The sequence below is a fragment of the Rhinoderma darwinii genome, chromosome 2 (assembly GCF_050947455.1).
Source record: "Rhinoderma darwinii isolate aRhiDar2 chromosome 2, aRhiDar2.hap1, whole genome shotgun sequence".
Taxonomy (NCBI): Eukaryota; Metazoa; Chordata; class Amphibia; order Anura; family Rhinodermatidae; genus Rhinoderma; species Rhinoderma darwinii.
Window position 1 is genome coordinate 400,781,281 of NC_134688.1, and position 17,372 is coordinate 400,798,652.

Here is a 17,372-nt window from a genome sequence, read left to right on the forward strand (position 1 = left end):
TGTTTGGGCCCATGGGAGGCCTCAGAAGGGAAGGAGCGCTGTGTGTTCTTTGGAGTCCAGATTTTGCTGGATTGGTTTTCGGGTGCCATGTCGCATTTGTAGAGCCCCAGAGGTATCAAAGCAACGGAAACCCATCAGAAGTGACCCCATTTTGGAAACTACACCCCTCAAGGAATTCATTTATGGGTAATGTGACCTTTTAGACCCCATAGTTTCTTCGCAGAACTTATTTGAATTGGGCTGGGAATTAAAAAAATATATATTTTTTCCTATAATATGTCATTTTAGCTCAAAAATTCTTATTTTCACAAGAAATAAAATACTCCATTTTGTTGCCCAATTTGTCCTGAGTGCGGCAATACCCCATTTGTGGTGATAAACTGCCGTTTGGGCCCATGGGAGTGCTCAGAAGGAAAGGAGCGCTGTGTGTTCTTTGGAGTCCAGATTTTGCTGGATTGGTTTTCGGGTGGCATGTCGCATTTGCAGAGCCCCAGAGGTATCAAAGCAATGGAAACCCACCACAAATTGACCCCATTTTGGAAACTACACCCCTCAAGGAATTCATTTATGGGTGTTGTGACCATTTTGACCCCATAGTTTTTTCACAGAACTTATTTGAATTGGGCTGGGAATGAAAACAAAATTATTTTTTTCAAATAATATGTAGTTTTGGCTGAAAATTTCTTATTTTCACAAGAAACAAAATACCACATTCTGTTGCACAATTTGTTCTGAGTGCCGCAATACCGCATTTGTTGTGATAAACTGCCGTTTGGGCCCATGGGAGGGCTCAGAAGGAAAGGACCACCATTTGGCCTACTGGGGATTTTCTAGTGCGAAGTCATGTATGCAGAAGCCCCTGAGGTACCAGTACAGTTGAAACCCGCAAGAAGTGACCCCGTTTTAATAACTACACCCTTAAGGCATTCATCTAGAGGTGTAGTGAGCATTTTGACCAGAGACCTACACCCCATAAACTGTAATGTGGGTTCTCCCGGGTATGGCAATACCCTACATGTGGCTGTTATCAGCTGCCTGGACACACAGCAGGGCTCAGAGGGGAAAGACGAGGGGGGATAAGCTGTGCGGAGTGCATCAGGGTAAGTAAAATTGGGGTAAATTATAAACCAAGGGATGTATGATAAATTTTAAAACTGACTTTCATACAGAGCTCTGGTTATTCGGGACACGTGTCACATTGATATATTGTGTCATCCCTTATAGCAGACTTTGCACCTCTTTTGACTTTTTCCCTTCTTGCCAGTTTGGGGAACTTCTCCTGGAAAGTGTTGCCGCCTTGGTACGATGCGTGTGGCCCCGCTTCCAGAAGTACTGGGTGCCCCCCCCTTCTTGGTCCCTAAAGATTAGGTTCTTGATAATCACCTCTTGAAATTCCAGGAAAGTTCCCGTCTGGCCTGCACATCGACGTAGCACGTACGCATTGTACAATGCCATCTGTATGATGTGCCCGGCCAGCTTCTTATACCACACCGCATGGCGCTGTAGGGCTTCAGGATTTGATCTGACAAGTCCACACCTCCCATGTACCTATTGTAGTCCAGGATGCAGTCTGGTTTGGGGGTGGCCTTTCCTTCATATAGCCTAAACCTGTAGGTATACCCTGATGCACTCTCGCAGCTTATACATCTTCATGCCATACCTTGCCCTCTTACCCGGCAGGTACTCCCGGAAATGAACCCTCCCTTTAAAATGTACCAGGGACTCATCAATAGAAATACACTTCTCGGGGGTGTATGCTTGTGAAAACCGGGCACTGGAACGGTCTAATATGGGTCTTCGTTTATACAAACGGTCAAAACTGGGGTCATCTCAGGGTGGGCACGGCTCATTATCAGTATAATGTAAGAAGTGAAGTTTTGCCTCATTTATTTATTTTTTTAGGTTCCAGTTCAGTTCTGAAGTTGCTTTGAGGGGCCCATATATTAGAAACCCCTATCAAATACGCCATTTTAGAAACTAGACCCCTCAAAGTATTCACAACAGCATTTAGAAAGTTTATGAACCCTTTAGGTTTTTCACAGAAATTTAGAGCAAAGTAGAGGTGAAATTTACATTTTTTTTTTTTGTCAGAAAATCCTCTTTATACCATTTTTTTTATAACCCAAAAGGATTTATCAGAGAAACGCAACTTAATACGTATTGCCCAGATTCTGCAGTTTTGAGAAATATCCCACATGTGGCCCTAGTGCGGTAATGGACTGAAGCACCGGCCTCAGAAGCAAAGGAGCACCTAGTGGATTATGAGACCTCTTTTTTTTATTAGGCACCATGTCCGGTTTGAAGAGGTCTTGTGGTGCCAAAACATTGGGAACCCCCCAAAAGTGACCCCCAATTTGGAAACTACACCCCTTGAGGAATGCATTGTAGTTTTCTTGGGGTGCATGCGGCTTTTTGATCAGTTTTTATTCTATTTTTAGGTGGCGTGGTGACTAAAAAACAGCAATTCTACTATTGTTTTTTTATTCTTTTTTTTTTTTTTACTGCGTGCACCGTGCGCTATAAATGACATATTCACTTTATTCTGCGGGGCGATACGATTACGGCGATACCAGATGTTTATAGTTTTTTTTTAGGTCTTATGGCGTTTGCACAATAAAATACTTTTTGTAAACAATCATTCACTTTTTGTGTTACCTTATTCTAAGAGCCATAACGTTTTTATCAATCAATAAAGCCGTGCGAGGACTTATTTTTTGCGTAACGAACTGTAGTTTTGATCAGTACCATTTTTCGGTACATGCGACTTTTTGATCTCTTTTTATTCCATTTTTTGGGAGGTGAAGTGACCAAACAATTGTGATTGTGGTTCGGTTTATTATTATTTTCTTTTATGGCGTTCACCGTGCGGGATAAATAACAAAATAATTTTGTAGTTCAGGCCGTTACGGACGCGGCGATACCAATTATGTATAGTTTATTTGTTTGTTTATATATTTTTATTAATAATAAAGGCCTGATAAGGGAAAAAGGGGGATTTTTACTTTTAATACTTTTAAATCTTTTATTTTCTTATTTTTACACAACTTCTTAACTTTTTTTTTACTGTATTACTTTGTCCCACTAGGGAACATGAGGGCAGGCGGCCCTGATCGCTATTTTAATACACTGCACTACATGCGTAGTGCAGTGTATTAGAACTGTCAGCTACTCCCTGACAGCAAGCATAGTGGGTCCTGACGTTGTCAGGACCCACTAGGCTTCCGTCTATGGCATAGCCGGACGCCATTGTTTGGTGTCCGGTTGCCATAGTCACCATCGCCGGCCGCTATCGTGTAGCAGGCCGGCGATGGCAGCTTAACCCCTAAAAAGCCGCGATCTCTATAGAACGCGGCTTTTAAGGGGTTAATCAGCGGGGACACATCAATCTGTCCCCGCTGTAGGAGCTGTGACAGCTGCTGAACAAGACAGCAGCTGTCACAGCTCCTGTATGTGTCGGGAGGACGGCCGAAACGGCCGTTACTCCCGAGACGTACTATTACGTCATGGAGCGCGAACGATACAGCTGCCATGACGTAATAGTACGTCCAGGAGCGGGAAGGGGTTAATGAAAATTGCATGACATGGGCATCCAGTATGATTACACAGAGCAGGGTTTGTAATACACAGTACAAAAATGTATTGTGCTTTCCGCCTGCAGCTAACTGACATTGTGTAGATAAATATGTAGCATATTCTAAAGGGCCAATTATCGGGCAAACGCTCGTTCATAGAACGCACGTTGCCGATAATTGCCCTGTGTAAACAGGCAGCGATCAGCAGATGAACGAGCAAACATATCATCATTGTCTGTTGCACATCCCCCTGTGTACACAGGGAGACGCGCTGCCGACACGATAATAATGTATGGGGACGAGCGATCGGAGTAACGACCACTCGTCCACATACTAGCTCCTTGTTAAAGGAGCAAACTAGCGCCGATCAACAAGCGGTCTCGTTGATCGGTGCTCGTTACGCGGCCCAGGATCTGTGCTATTAATCTGAATGGGGCTGTTTCTGCAGCAAGTAAATTGATTTCTGCAAGTTCTATTCAGATGAATGGAGTTGATTTTGATTCGTACAAAAAATTCTGCATCAAAATCTGCCGCATGAGACTGCATCCTAACACCAGCAGTGTATGAGGCTATTGCTTATTCTGTCTGGTGTTAGAGCCTTCGCTGATATTTTTGTATTTTTGAAGATTCTCAAGCCCTAGCATTGTAATGAAGAATATAAATGTGAATACTGCCCTCATGCATTTCTCTCTTATTTTCTCTTTCAGTTTTTCTACTTTGAGAATCTATCCTCATGGCTTAGTGCTGTTTGATCTGCAAAGCCTTGATGTGCCGAACGAGAACGATTCTGTTCGACATGTGAGTATATAATGTCCCCATGTCTATGGCATTTTCTGTGCAGTGCATCCTCATACAGCAGGGCGTTAACAGGTTGAGGACCACCCACTGTATATATACAGCGCGTGTTAAATCTTTCTGCCCGAGCGATTGGGCAGCTGATTGTCGGGTGCCCGGCAGTCACAGACTGCAGGGACCCTGGAGAAAAGGCCGAAACGGTTTTTACCACTTTTATATTTTCTGTACTCGCATACACCGCACTCAATGAGCGCTGTGTATAGAATAGAAGCGGCAGCAGCAGCTATTAGTCCCAGTGATCATGTGACTGGTCACATAGTCGCCAGGATGGCAGTAGTCGGAGGCTGCTGGTTTTACTAGACACAGCACAGCCCTTACCGTGACAATAGCCGCTATAATAGGGCTGGTTTCCCCTGTAACTGTAACTTACAGTGGAAAAGTGTAGTGTGAAAAAATATAAAATATAAAAACAAAGTACCCCAAAGTTGTTGTTTTTTGACCTTTGAGGGACAGGCCGTAAAAATAAAAAAAATGAAAGTAAAACAAACAAAAATAAATGAAAACAAAATGACAAGTAAAACACTGTATTAAAAAAACGACCCCTTCCAATCATTTTTGTAACGCTGGCCTTGACCCAATTACCCTAAAATAGACATGCAATATTTAAAAATTTACATTAGGCAATGACTGTCACAAATAAAATTCTAGCTTAGGGTAAAACTATATTATTACCAGAGAAAATTAGCTAAAATGTAAAAAAGCATATGTTTTTTTTTTTTAATAAGCCTAAAAATTCTAAAAAAAAAAAAAAGCCAAAATTATGTGTAAAAAAAAAATATGAAAAGAAACCTGCATAGATCACAAAATAATAGGAAAAATCACGTTGCTAGTCCAGCAAATAAAAAGGTTCTAGCCGTTTAACTAACGCATGCTAAAAATGGCCAAATGGTGTCTGGTCTTGAACCGGTTAAGATAGCGTTTGACTGACATACAACACGTACCCAATATCCAATCAACAACTCTTGATAGAAATCTGGTCCATGCCAGACCAGTGGAATTCCGAGACCATTGAAAAGACCTAAAAAAAGCTAGAAGTGTCAGAAAAGTGTTACCCTATAAGGAATAACGGAAGTCGCTCTGTGGCCACAATTTATATACTGCAATGGCATTATGTGACTCTTTTTACAAAGTTTTGCAAAACTCGCATAAAAATGCATTACTAGTACAATTTCATCAAAGTAAATGGATATGATAAGATACAGTAGGACATAGGAGCGGGCCTATATTAAAATGAGCCATGATTCACACCCATTCATCAGGCTGAAAAATTGGGTCCTATATTGTTAGCATAACGCAAGCGGTGTCTGCATTGAAGCAAATAACATAACAGAAGGTAGACATTGCTTATTTCAGATGTAACTAGTAATTCAATAACGTTGTCTTTCTTCAGCTACTTGACGAGGTTGAGGAGAAAATGAAAGAAATTTTGCACAACAGTATCTCACAAGTGAAAAGGTAATCGCGTTTCATTGCATTCATAATGTGGCGGTACAGATGCCAGAGTGCGTGGCGCTGCCATCTATTTTACCGTTTGCGTTGAGCCTGTAGAAATGTAGTGATTTGCTGCCCTCAAGTGGTCATTTTGTGAAGTACATTCCACCCTTCTGCTTTTTTACATTTAGTACTTAATGATATGTGTCTGGATTAGGCAAGTTTGAGATTATTATAATGTTTTATTTTTCATTCCATCAATTTATCTAGTTTTTTCACTACTTTGAAAAGGTTACCTGGCCCGAGGATACCAAATCTGTTACATTCATTTCAGTTCAAATGTAACCTGCAGGAATTAGCTAGTCCATTTCTTACTTTAAATAGTCACTACATTGTTTGATGTAACTTTGATCATTTACTTAATAGAACCATGTGCACTATGTACAGCACACCGCAAAGAAAACGGCATATTGCTTTCTCAGGTAAGCTCGCTATACAGCACACATGTGAAAAGTGCCATCCAGGAGTAGCATGTAGTCATACTGTGCAGCCCTTTACATGATGAGCAGTGACCATGTACAATCCGCTCCACATTTGTCAATGGTGTTGTAGAAAGACTATCTATATAATATATTAATTAGTCTACAGACATAATTATGCCAAATTTGTCAAAGTGGATCACAACACTTGGCACATTTGGGGCAATTCTGACAAACTTAGATGACCTCTCGCTTTCGAACATACGGTAAGCTCGTAGGTGGCATTAGTTTACACAACGTAATGTTACGGCTCAGGAAATCTTGAACCGTGGCCATTTGTACCTTCTTATGTAAGACTCTAGCGCTGGAACTTAGGTTTTAAATTGGTGGAATTGTTTGATACATTTGTCATGTCACTTTCTTCATTATATGAATGTATCTGGTAACCAGGGTCATTTTCACACTTTTGACATGTACAAATAAAACCTAAATCACTAAACAAAAATCATACTAGACCCCCATGCTTATGCATTACAGGTGCCGTCATGCAATTTTCTGGCATTTTTCATTTTAAATAATGAATAAAAAAATTATTATATTTTATGGCTAAGCGTGTGATATAAGCAGAAAATTAGATGCAACATACCTCCTGAAATAGAAGTTCAAGATGTGAAGAGTTCATACATCTTCAAAAAATCAGAATCGAAGTGACAAATCATCTCGTTTTAAACTGGAAATGAAAAAAAAGTAATCTAGAAAATAGAGATTACACATCATAAAAAGTGAGTGCACCCCCTAACCCCATATATTTCTTGAAAACTGATAATTGCAATAGTCTTACATGCTGTTGGCAGCCATGACCATATTCACCTAAATTTGTTATAAAAAGCAATAATTAAAAAAAAAAAGAAATTGCATTGAAAACATCACATAAAAGCAGATCCACACAAAGTAATAATAGTTGATACATTGCGCTTGTGCTCTCAAAAAAACGCTAAAACAGGGGCCAGGCAATATTTGTCCATCATCCTCAAATGTGTTAAAAATATATAATGCACACCGCAAACCGCTATTATGCTACCAAAACCTGCATTTTGTGAGCGCTCATAGCATACCGTGTGTAAAAATACAACTTAGTAACGTATACACACATCCACCTTCACACGACTTTACACCAAACCTTAATCATAAGCAAAAATAATATTCAATACCTGAAAATAAACTAGCCTGCTAAGAATGAATGAAGTGCTAGCGTTTTACAGACACCTGGGGTCCTCGGATCTCAATCTGTTACCCTGAGTCTACCACCTAACATACAACATTTTCTCTTCTCCCCGGTAACCATTTCCGACATCGGGTTACATGCTCACTGCCTACATACACTCCGCAGCACCAAGAAGGACAAGCCGTAAGGTTATGGAAATCGAGGGAGTAGCCGTTGCCACTAAAATTTGCAAATGATCAAATTTCCAATCACCGAGCTCCAATCGGGGGTTGGTTGGGGGTGGGTTGAGCTGTCTGGGAGGGCAGAGAGTCAGATTGAAAGCAACGTTTTTTTTTTAGCCACATGAAACCTATAAAATCGGATCAAGTGGTGTGGGAAGATTGTGCGATGCCCCCTGTTCATCAATGTGCCAGTTATCACCACTTGTCGCAAATTCGGAGGGACAGAATGCTTGAACTGAGAGACCTTGGTTCATCACTCTGGCAGATCGCTATGCGCCTAGGCTGAGATTTCTGCACTGTTTAACTCTTTCATGGCCAAAGGTCTTTGATACCCCTGTGTCCAGGTCAAATTTTCCATTTCTGACATGCACGTCTTTAAACGAGAATATCTTTGTAACCGCTTTGAATATCACAACTATTTTTACTTTTTTTTTTTTTTTTTTAACAAGACTTTTTGGAGGCTTTCATTTTCTAGATTAGTTTAATTCCATGTTGTTAATTTTTATTATGCACAGACAAATCACAAAAAATTTGAAAAAAAACACGTTTTTGTAATTTGTTATATATTTCTCTATATTATATGTGTGTGTATGTGTGTATATATATATATATATATATATATATATATATGTGTGTGTGTGTATGTATGTATGAATATACAAAAACCATAGAACAAAGTAACGGCACCAGGACTTCAGAGTAGATGAAACAGGGTGGGTTTATTCACCAAAAGTGAGCAGCGACGATTCGGTTCGTCACAGAACCTTTCTCAAGCTATAGCATACTACACACAGTGTCGGGTATAAATAGGAAGTACAACTAGTAATTAGCAAGATGTACAGTTTACAAAAAACAAGTGTAAAAACATGAATTTAAACCCATCTCACAGGACAATCCTACATAATGCATTAATTCCACAGTAGTTTCATATATCAAGTGCAACATATGTGAGTGCATATTACATAAATATATCTTATAGTGCTTTAATAAGCAATTAGGCTAATCCAAGAAACATGCAGAGGCCAATCTGAAAGACATAGATATATGTAAATGATGCAGGAGATCATACATTACCAGTGCTAGACATCTCGAGCATACAGCGTCCGCGCGCTCCTACTGCGCATGCTCAAAATGGCATTCAGGCCGGAAATACAGCCAATGGAACGCAAGCGGTGAAAAAATCATCATGCGCACGGCCAGATCTTGCGTCCCAGCCCATCTGCGCATGCGCGAGCTGCGGTGCTGATCAATATGGCTCAAAAACATAATATTTAAAAATTTGTGTATACAAGAATTAAAGCAGTATAAATAGTACTGCATATAGTGTGGATCCCATGAACTAAATATTACAAAGAACAGACAAAAATTTTCAACAGACAAAATAGTCTCTTATATGTTATGACAGTGAAGCTACACTCATTATATGCTTACATCAGACTTATAAAAATTACTGGGAATAGTATCGTCCCACATAGGATTTCAAATAGACCCACACCCATAAACTCAGGGGATATATGTATCTCAAATACTGTCAAAATGAATGTAGTATTTAATAGAAAGGAGCTAAATTTTCTTGTAACATACGTATACAGAAAATGATGATGGTATAGAAAAATTCTGTTATTTAATTCATGACCATTACACACTATATTACTATGTTCTCGTACAAAATTAGAGAGCCAATGGACATCTAAATTTGGTAGGCACACTGCGACCTAGTGAAATGGGCCTCTGCTACTTTCATGCAGACATCACATTGCTTCACAGATATTTGTATTCGTATTTTTAGATACACACTAAGAACAGAGAAACAAGTTATTATATAGTACTCATAAGCACAAATATAGCAAAATTGGATAAAAATACATGCAAAAGAAGGTCTAAATTAGACCTCTAAAGTAAACCTGTGTATAAGCGAACTATACCATCAAACGAGTCCACCGACAACACCCCCCAGATGTCTAGACAAGTTATCACCCACTTTTCTAGATATGTGAGATTAGGGCTACATTACATCTCACCTCTCCCATGCTGCTATCCGTTTCTAGTCTTGATTTGGTTTTGTATAAATTACATTTTAGTTAATGAAGTACGGAGTATCCTCATGTTTGTCATATACGTTATGTCAACATGTTATTACAGACCCTCCTGACTAGTTGATTCATCTCTGTGTTCTTTGAATAATACATTTATTTAGGTAAAGCATGTTCCTTTCCATATTAGAAATCCAGATGAAATTCCTCTGTCCTTCTTAATATTCTAGGCTACGAGCTGTGACACATCTGAATTTTAGGATTCTGTGGTTTGAAGTTTTCGGGGGACCCACGCTTTTATTTTCAAAGCACCACAATTAAAGTTTTATGTCATAAGGAATCTCTTTAGTAGCTTTCTTTTATAGATGGCTAATATTTTCCTTGGCTCTTCATTTTATATCCATCCATATGTCAAGAACAAACAAGTCATTCATTTTATCCTTGGTTCCGTAGCTTACTGGAAAAATTTATATCTCTTTAGTTTTACATGTAAATTAACATACCAAAAATATAGTCATAGAATTATTATTTTTCATAGTCCGTTTTCTGCATGATAATGACTTATATGCAATCCAAGTAGCAATAAGTTAAACACAATTTGTGTATGTATAATGTGTTCATAATATACACTACCGTTCAAAAGTTTGGGGTCACCCAGACAATTTTGTGTTTCCCTGAAAACTCACACTTATATTTATCAAATGAGTTGCAAAATGACTAGAAAATATAGTCAAGACATTGACAAGGTTAGAAATAATGATTTTTATGTGAAGTAATAATTTTCTCCTTCAAACTTTGCTTTCGTCAAAGAATGCTCCATTTGCAGCAATTACAGCATTGCAGACCTTTGGCATTCTAGCTGTTAATTTGCTGAGGTAATCGGGAGAAATTTCACCCCATGCTTCCAGAAGGCCCTCCCACAAGTTGGATTGGCTTGATGGGCACTTCTTGCGTACCATACGGTCAAGCTGCTCCCACAACAGCTCTATGGGGTTGAGATCTGGTGACTGCGCTGGCCACTCCATTACAGATAGAATACCAGCTGCCTGCTTCTTCCCTAAATAGTTCTTGCATCATTTGGAGGTGTGCTTTGGGTCATTGTCCTGTTGTAGGATGAAATTGGCTCCAATCAAGCGCTGTCCACAGGGTATGGCATGGCGTTGCAAAATGGAGTGATAGCCTTCCTTATTCAAAATCCCTTTTACCATGTACAAATCTCCCACTTTACCAGCACCAAAGCAACCCCAGACCATCACATTACCTCCACCATGCTTGACAGATGGCGTCAGGCACTCTTCCAGCATCTTTTCAGTTGTTCTGCGTCTCACAAATGTTCTTCTGTGTGATCCAAACAACTCAAACTTCGATTCGTCTGTCCATAACTCTTTTTTCCAATCTTCCTCTGTCCAATGTCTGTGTGCTTTTGCCCATATTAATCTTTTCCTTTTATTAGCCAGTCTCAGATATGGCTTTTTCTTTGCCACTCTGCCCTGAAGGCCAGCATCCCGGAGTCGCCTCTTCACTGTAGACATTGACACTGGCGTTTTGCGGGTACTATTTAATGAAGCTGCCAGTTGAGGACCTGTGAGGCGTCTATTTCTCAAACTAGAGACTCTAATGTACTTGTCTTGTTGCTCAGTTGTGCAGCGGGGCCTCCCACTTCTCTTTCTACTCTGGTTAGAGCCTGTTTGTGCTGTCCTCTGAAGGAAGTAGTACACACCGTTGTAGGAAATCTTCAGATTCTTGGCAATTTCTCGCATGGAATAGCCTTAATTTCCAAGAACAAGAATAGACTGTCGAGTTTCACATGAAAGCTCTCTTTTTCTAGCCATTTTGAGACTTTAATCGAACCCACAAATGTAATGCTCCAGATTCTCAACTAGCTCAAAGGAAGGTCCGTTTTATAGCTCCTCTAAACAGCAAAACGGTTTACAGCGGTGCTAACATAATTGCACAAGGGTTTTCAAGTGTTTTCTAATCATCCATTAGCCTTCTAACCATTAGCAAACACAATGTACCATTAGAACACTGGAGTGATGGTTGCTGGAAATGGGCCTCTATACACCTATGTAGATATTGCATTAAAAACCAGACGTTTACAGCTAGAATAGTCATTTAGCACATTAACAATGTATAGAGTGTATTTCTGATTAATTTAATGTTATCTTCATTGAAAAAAACCGTGCTTTTCTTGCAAAAATAAGGAAATTTCTAAGTGACCCTAAACTTTTGAACGGTAGTGTATATTCCTAGATGAAGTGCCACTCAAGGTACATATGTTTATTTTCGGTCTATAAAGCTGGCCATACACATGAAATACATGTTGTTATTAACGGGTATTTCTCCCGACTACCACAAAAATGCACCCTCGACTCCGCTGCATATTTATTTCAATGTGAAGGAAATAAGCTGTTGCCAGAACTCATTGGGTCAGATTTATAGTCTAAAAATATAACTACAAATATTAAATCCTTTTTAGTAAAACTAGATGATACATGTCCTAACACATTTATGGAAAGTGATGGGCATTTACGTTTCTCAAAAGCAATAGGAATGTCCTATTATTTAAGGTGAAGGGACGGCACTAATTTATGACATGAATACTAAGTACATACACTTGCCAGCTGAATATTTCTAGTCCTCTTTGCCTGATGTGCTCTCATTTTAAGTTTAGAACAGTAAAAGAGAATGGACAGCACTCCCAATTAGGGTTTCACAATGCATAGAAATATCGATACTATTTTGATGCCGTGCACCCTCAAATGGTTCAATACCGTTAATTTGTGTATTCAGGTACTAAGTTGTGCGGCCGCACAGCTTAGTATTGTAATACTTGAATGTAGTTAGAGCAGGACTGCAGCCATTGCCCCGCTCCTGACAACAAGTGTGCGCGTGCCGTCAGCATGAGGTGATGCGGCCGGCGCTGCACTAATGAGCGTCCGCACTGAAGACAGAACAAGGTGGGCACACTGCAAAACACCCCCATGTTCTGTCTTCAGTGACGGCGCTCATTAGTGGAGCGTCGGCTGATTCCCCACATACTGACCACGCACACACTTGTTGTCAGGAGCGGGGCACAGCTGCGGCCCCGCTCTAATGGCGAAGATCAGAAAAACCTCTGACCTAAGCCGCTATTCCCTTAAATGCTGTAATCAAAGCTGACCAAAGCATTCAAGGGGAAAATGAGAAGGGGGATGCCCCTTGTATGGTGTCACAGGAAATCCCTGTGACGCGATCGAGGGACATACCATATATGGGCAGACAGCCCAGGGAGCATTGAAGGACCCCAGGGCTGTCTGACCATATTTCCTGTTGTTAGGGCATACTTGGGTAAGTCATAACAACTGCATGTATACTATCAGTACACAGGCTAGAGAACTAAATATATGCCAGTACATTAAATTTTAAAAATAAAAATAAATAAAGTAATGTTAAATTTTAAAAAAATATACACACACTTTTTACAATAAACATTAAAATAAAAGTCTCAATACATGAAACATACACATATTCGGTATCGTCGCAACTGTGATAACCATGCACAACAAATTTATAGCGTCATTTATGATGTGTACTCTGCAAAAAGATCTAATTAAAAAAAAACCCTGCTTTTTTTCACTTATTAATGTGAAGCACGAGGAGTTGTGAATTTAGTACCTCCATGTGCCTCACATTAATAGTAATTAACCCCATCATGTACCTCGCACATTAACCCAATGTTGTCCATTATGACTGTGATAAACATTATGGGGTTAATTACTATTTAATGAGAGGCACATGGAGGTTCAAAATTCATCACTCCTCGTGCCTCATATCTGAAAATGGAAGAACTTTTTTTTTGTTGTTATTGTTGGCAAAGTATTGTTTTGGTATCGAGAATCGCAATACTACACAAAGTATCGTTATCGAAGTCCAAATTCTGTGACAACTCTACTCCCAATATGCTTTCAAGATCACTGAATCCACTTTATTAACAGAACATGAAAACTTAAATGTTTCAGACCTGAATCCGTCAACCGGCTCATATGTGCTGTACTACCCCAGGTCCTGAATTACAGCCTGTAACTCCCGTTATATTGCTAGTTACTATTGGGAACCGTTGGTAAGATTGTTGATCACTAGTAGCTTAGCTGAACACCTGAAATGCTAAGAAAGTTGCTGTTGCGTTTTTTTTATATTTTTTTTACTATATCTAATTACTGTACTGATATAAAGACACAGTCCAAATCACGATAACCAACTCCGTGCCGACAATGAGTCAGTGGGGAGTGAGAATAAGCTATAATACAGACTGCATCTCAGGAGCAGACCAAGAAAAGTAACCGCACGGATTTACAAAGTTACCTGACTTTTTGTATAGATCATACAGTGTTTATATATTTATGTTGGAAGGTGAATGCTATCACTTTAGGATATATTATGGTTTGCATCATGTTATAACTGGTATGTTTATTCGGTGGTTGAGGCTACACACAAACATTTTGTCAAATCGTCATATTACTTTGAGCATTTCCGTTTGGTGCTTGATTGAATATTTATTAGCAATTTAAAAAAGTCATTCACTTTTTTTTTTTCTGCATAGGGTAATATAAAAGTCACTTAAAGGGAATGTGTTATCAGAAACTGACATTATTTTAAATTGGTTTTAAAAATAAACCTATTTGGGGTTTTGTTTGTTTTTTTGTTTTTTTTATATAACATTTAAGAGAGTTTTTTGGGACTACCCGTATCAAAAGATACTTAAAGAGGCACTGGCACCAGTTTCATACTTCCCTGCCTCCTACATTATCTAATAGGTGCTGTGTTGTAGATAACTACTGTGTTGTTTTTTTTTGTTTGTTTTTTTTATTTAAAAAAACACTTATTAGTGACAAAGTTATGATCATTTTAACATTTATGTACATTTTGTAAAAGTGCAACTGGGCGTTTTTTTTTACTTTTAACCAAGTGGGCGTTGTAAAGAAAAGTGTATGACACTGACCAATCAGCGTCATTCACTTCTCTTCTTTCGTGTCCAGCTTTAGTCACAGCACAGCGTGATCTCGCGACATGACGCTGTGATTTCCTCCAGCACGTCTTTCACCGGCACCGGAGTGTCGGTAGAATGACCAGACATCGCTTCCAGCCAGGAGTCTGCTGGAGGCGATGTCTAGTCATTCTCCCGACGCTCCGGTGAAGAAACTGTGAGAGTAAGTGACGGCACATGCTGTGCTGTGACTAAAGCTGGACATGAATGAAGAGAAGTGTATGATGCTGATTGGTCAGTGTCATACACTTTTCTTTACAACGCCCTCTTGGTTAGAGTAATAAAAATTCCCAGTTGGACTTTTACCAAAAATTTGCCTAAATGTTAAAATGATCATAACCTTGTCACTAATAAACGTTTTTTTTAAAAAACAATAGTTATCTACAATACAGCGCCTATTCAATTAGGTAGGAGATGGGGAAGTATGAATCTGGGGACAGAGCTTCTTTAAATATTGTTTAAACACTGGTCACTAGAGCATACCCAATAGGCTGAAATGTAAACTTTTCTGCAGCTCATTTGTTAGGTTGATGTACAGACTGGGACAGTATGAGCAGAGTCATATCATCGTTGATGACAGAATAACTGTTGTACTGCTGGAAGTCTGGATAAGGCAGGATAGCAACACTATATACTATACACGCAGATATGGCTCTGAATGCATCTCTCCTTCCACTCCCTTCAACTCTTCCTGTAATCTATATGATTATATGGACATGTTTCTGTTTATTAACTCTCATATTTTGCCACTGTCATGAAGTACACAAACTCTGCTGTATTGTCTGTACAGGTAATAAAGGAGGGAAGTGTGGCCCCTTGGCAGCCCCTAGGAAAGTTTTCAAAATTGTTCAAAAAATATATAAATAATAAAGTTAAGAGACTAATTGTCTCGGTATAGCCCCAGCCTTAACTGTTAGTTGTATTTATTTATATAGCTTAGCTTCCCTAAAGGGTGTCTGTCTCCAGAAATGTACCTATCAAACTAGCAACAGAGTAATCTAGTGTAGGCTCACCTGACTAACATTATTTTTATTTTTCACATGGGTGCCTCCTTTGCAGAGAAAATTGCTTTATTGTATATATATATATATATATATATATATATATATATATATATATATATATATATATGCAAATGAGAAACGAGGGCATTACCGTTCCCCAGTCTCTCCTTCCCTCCTTTCTTTCATTGATTGACAGGGGCCAGACAGTTTAATAGCCGAGCTCACGCCTGACCCCATAGTCTTCTGAATGCGCGCGCCTCTGCTTCATATTCGGCGCCTCTGCTTCATATTCGGCGCATGTGCTGTACATCCTTGAGTTTTCTCCAGTCTAATTTGCAGTACTGCGCATGCGCCAATTACGTCTGACTACACCTGGAAGAGTCGGACCTCGGCATCACAGAGCAGAAGAGGGTGTAGTCTGACGTAATTGGCGCATGCGCTGTACAGCCGATTAGACCGGTGAAACGTCAAGGGTGTACTGCGCATGTGCCGATTATAAAGCAGAACCGCGTGCGTTCAGGAGACTATGGAGTCAGGCGTGAACTCGGCTATTACACAGCCTGGCCCCTGTCAATCCATGAAAGGAGGGTTGGATTGGGGAAAGAAGACAGAGCGTTTTGGAGCAATGGTGACTCTCTCGTTGCTCCAAAATGCTAATTTGCATATATTGAATAAAGTGATTTTAAAAACGAAAATAACATTACATTCAAGCGAGCCTTTACTATATTACTCTGTTGCTTTTGACAGGTACATTTTTGGTGACAGACTCCCTTTTAATGTGCTTATTTTTCTGGCTGTTTCTTTATTAAATAAATTATTAATTGTTCCATTTCTTTTTCCACACTAGATTGCCAGCCATTGTTCGAGGAGCACAGGTTGACAGATACTGGCCCACAGCTGACGGACGCTTAGTAGAGTACGACATAGATGAAATAGTTTACAGTAAAGATTCGCCTTATCAGAACATCAAAATTCTCCACTCCAAGCAGTTTGGAAACATTCTCATCCTCAATGGAGATGTTAGTAAGTTACCCTGTTTTCTTTTATCAGTTTTTTTAAGAGCCATTTAGTAGATAAGAATAGATCAAATACTTAAAGGAGAACTACAACATATGTATTGCATGCCACAGTTTTGGTCTACATAAAATGTTGAATGTATTTGCAAAAACTTTGCTATACCTATGAAGTGAAGGTAGATTTACTCTTGAAGTCCTAGAAATGTCTGCCGAATGTGCGCATACAGATTCCATGATGGACCAGAAAAAAGATCTACTTAAACTTGGAAGTGAATGGCTGGGGAAACACATACTGTGTATTTCAAAATTTGTACAAGATCATTTAAGAAAAGTATTACACGGTTTTTATTTCGACTTACTGTTACTGTGAAATACTATACCTAAATGGAGGACACCAAGAAGCTCCCTAGAACATTCGTTATGAATAACCATTCCCATTGGTGTATGATGTCTATGGGGAACCGGGCCAAAGACCCATAGTGAGCATGGTGGTAACGGTGAACCTGCTTA

General features: G+C 39.4%; 1 protein-coding gene across 1 annotated transcript in view; it reads left to right on the top strand.

Annotated features, from left to right (window-relative positions):
* The window catches only part of SMS (spermine synthase), a 168,785-nt gene that overhangs the window by 63,379 nt on the left and 88,034 nt on the right, over positions 1-17,372 (top strand). Inside the window, exons 3-5 of the mRNA XM_075854047.1 lie at positions 4,280-4,370; positions 5,818-5,882; positions 16,694-16,869. Coding sequence (XP_075710162.1) covers positions 4,280-4,370; positions 5,818-5,882; positions 16,694-16,869 — 332 coding nt within the window. The remainder of the gene's footprint in view (positions 1-4,279; positions 4,371-5,817; positions 5,883-16,693; positions 16,870-17,372) is intronic.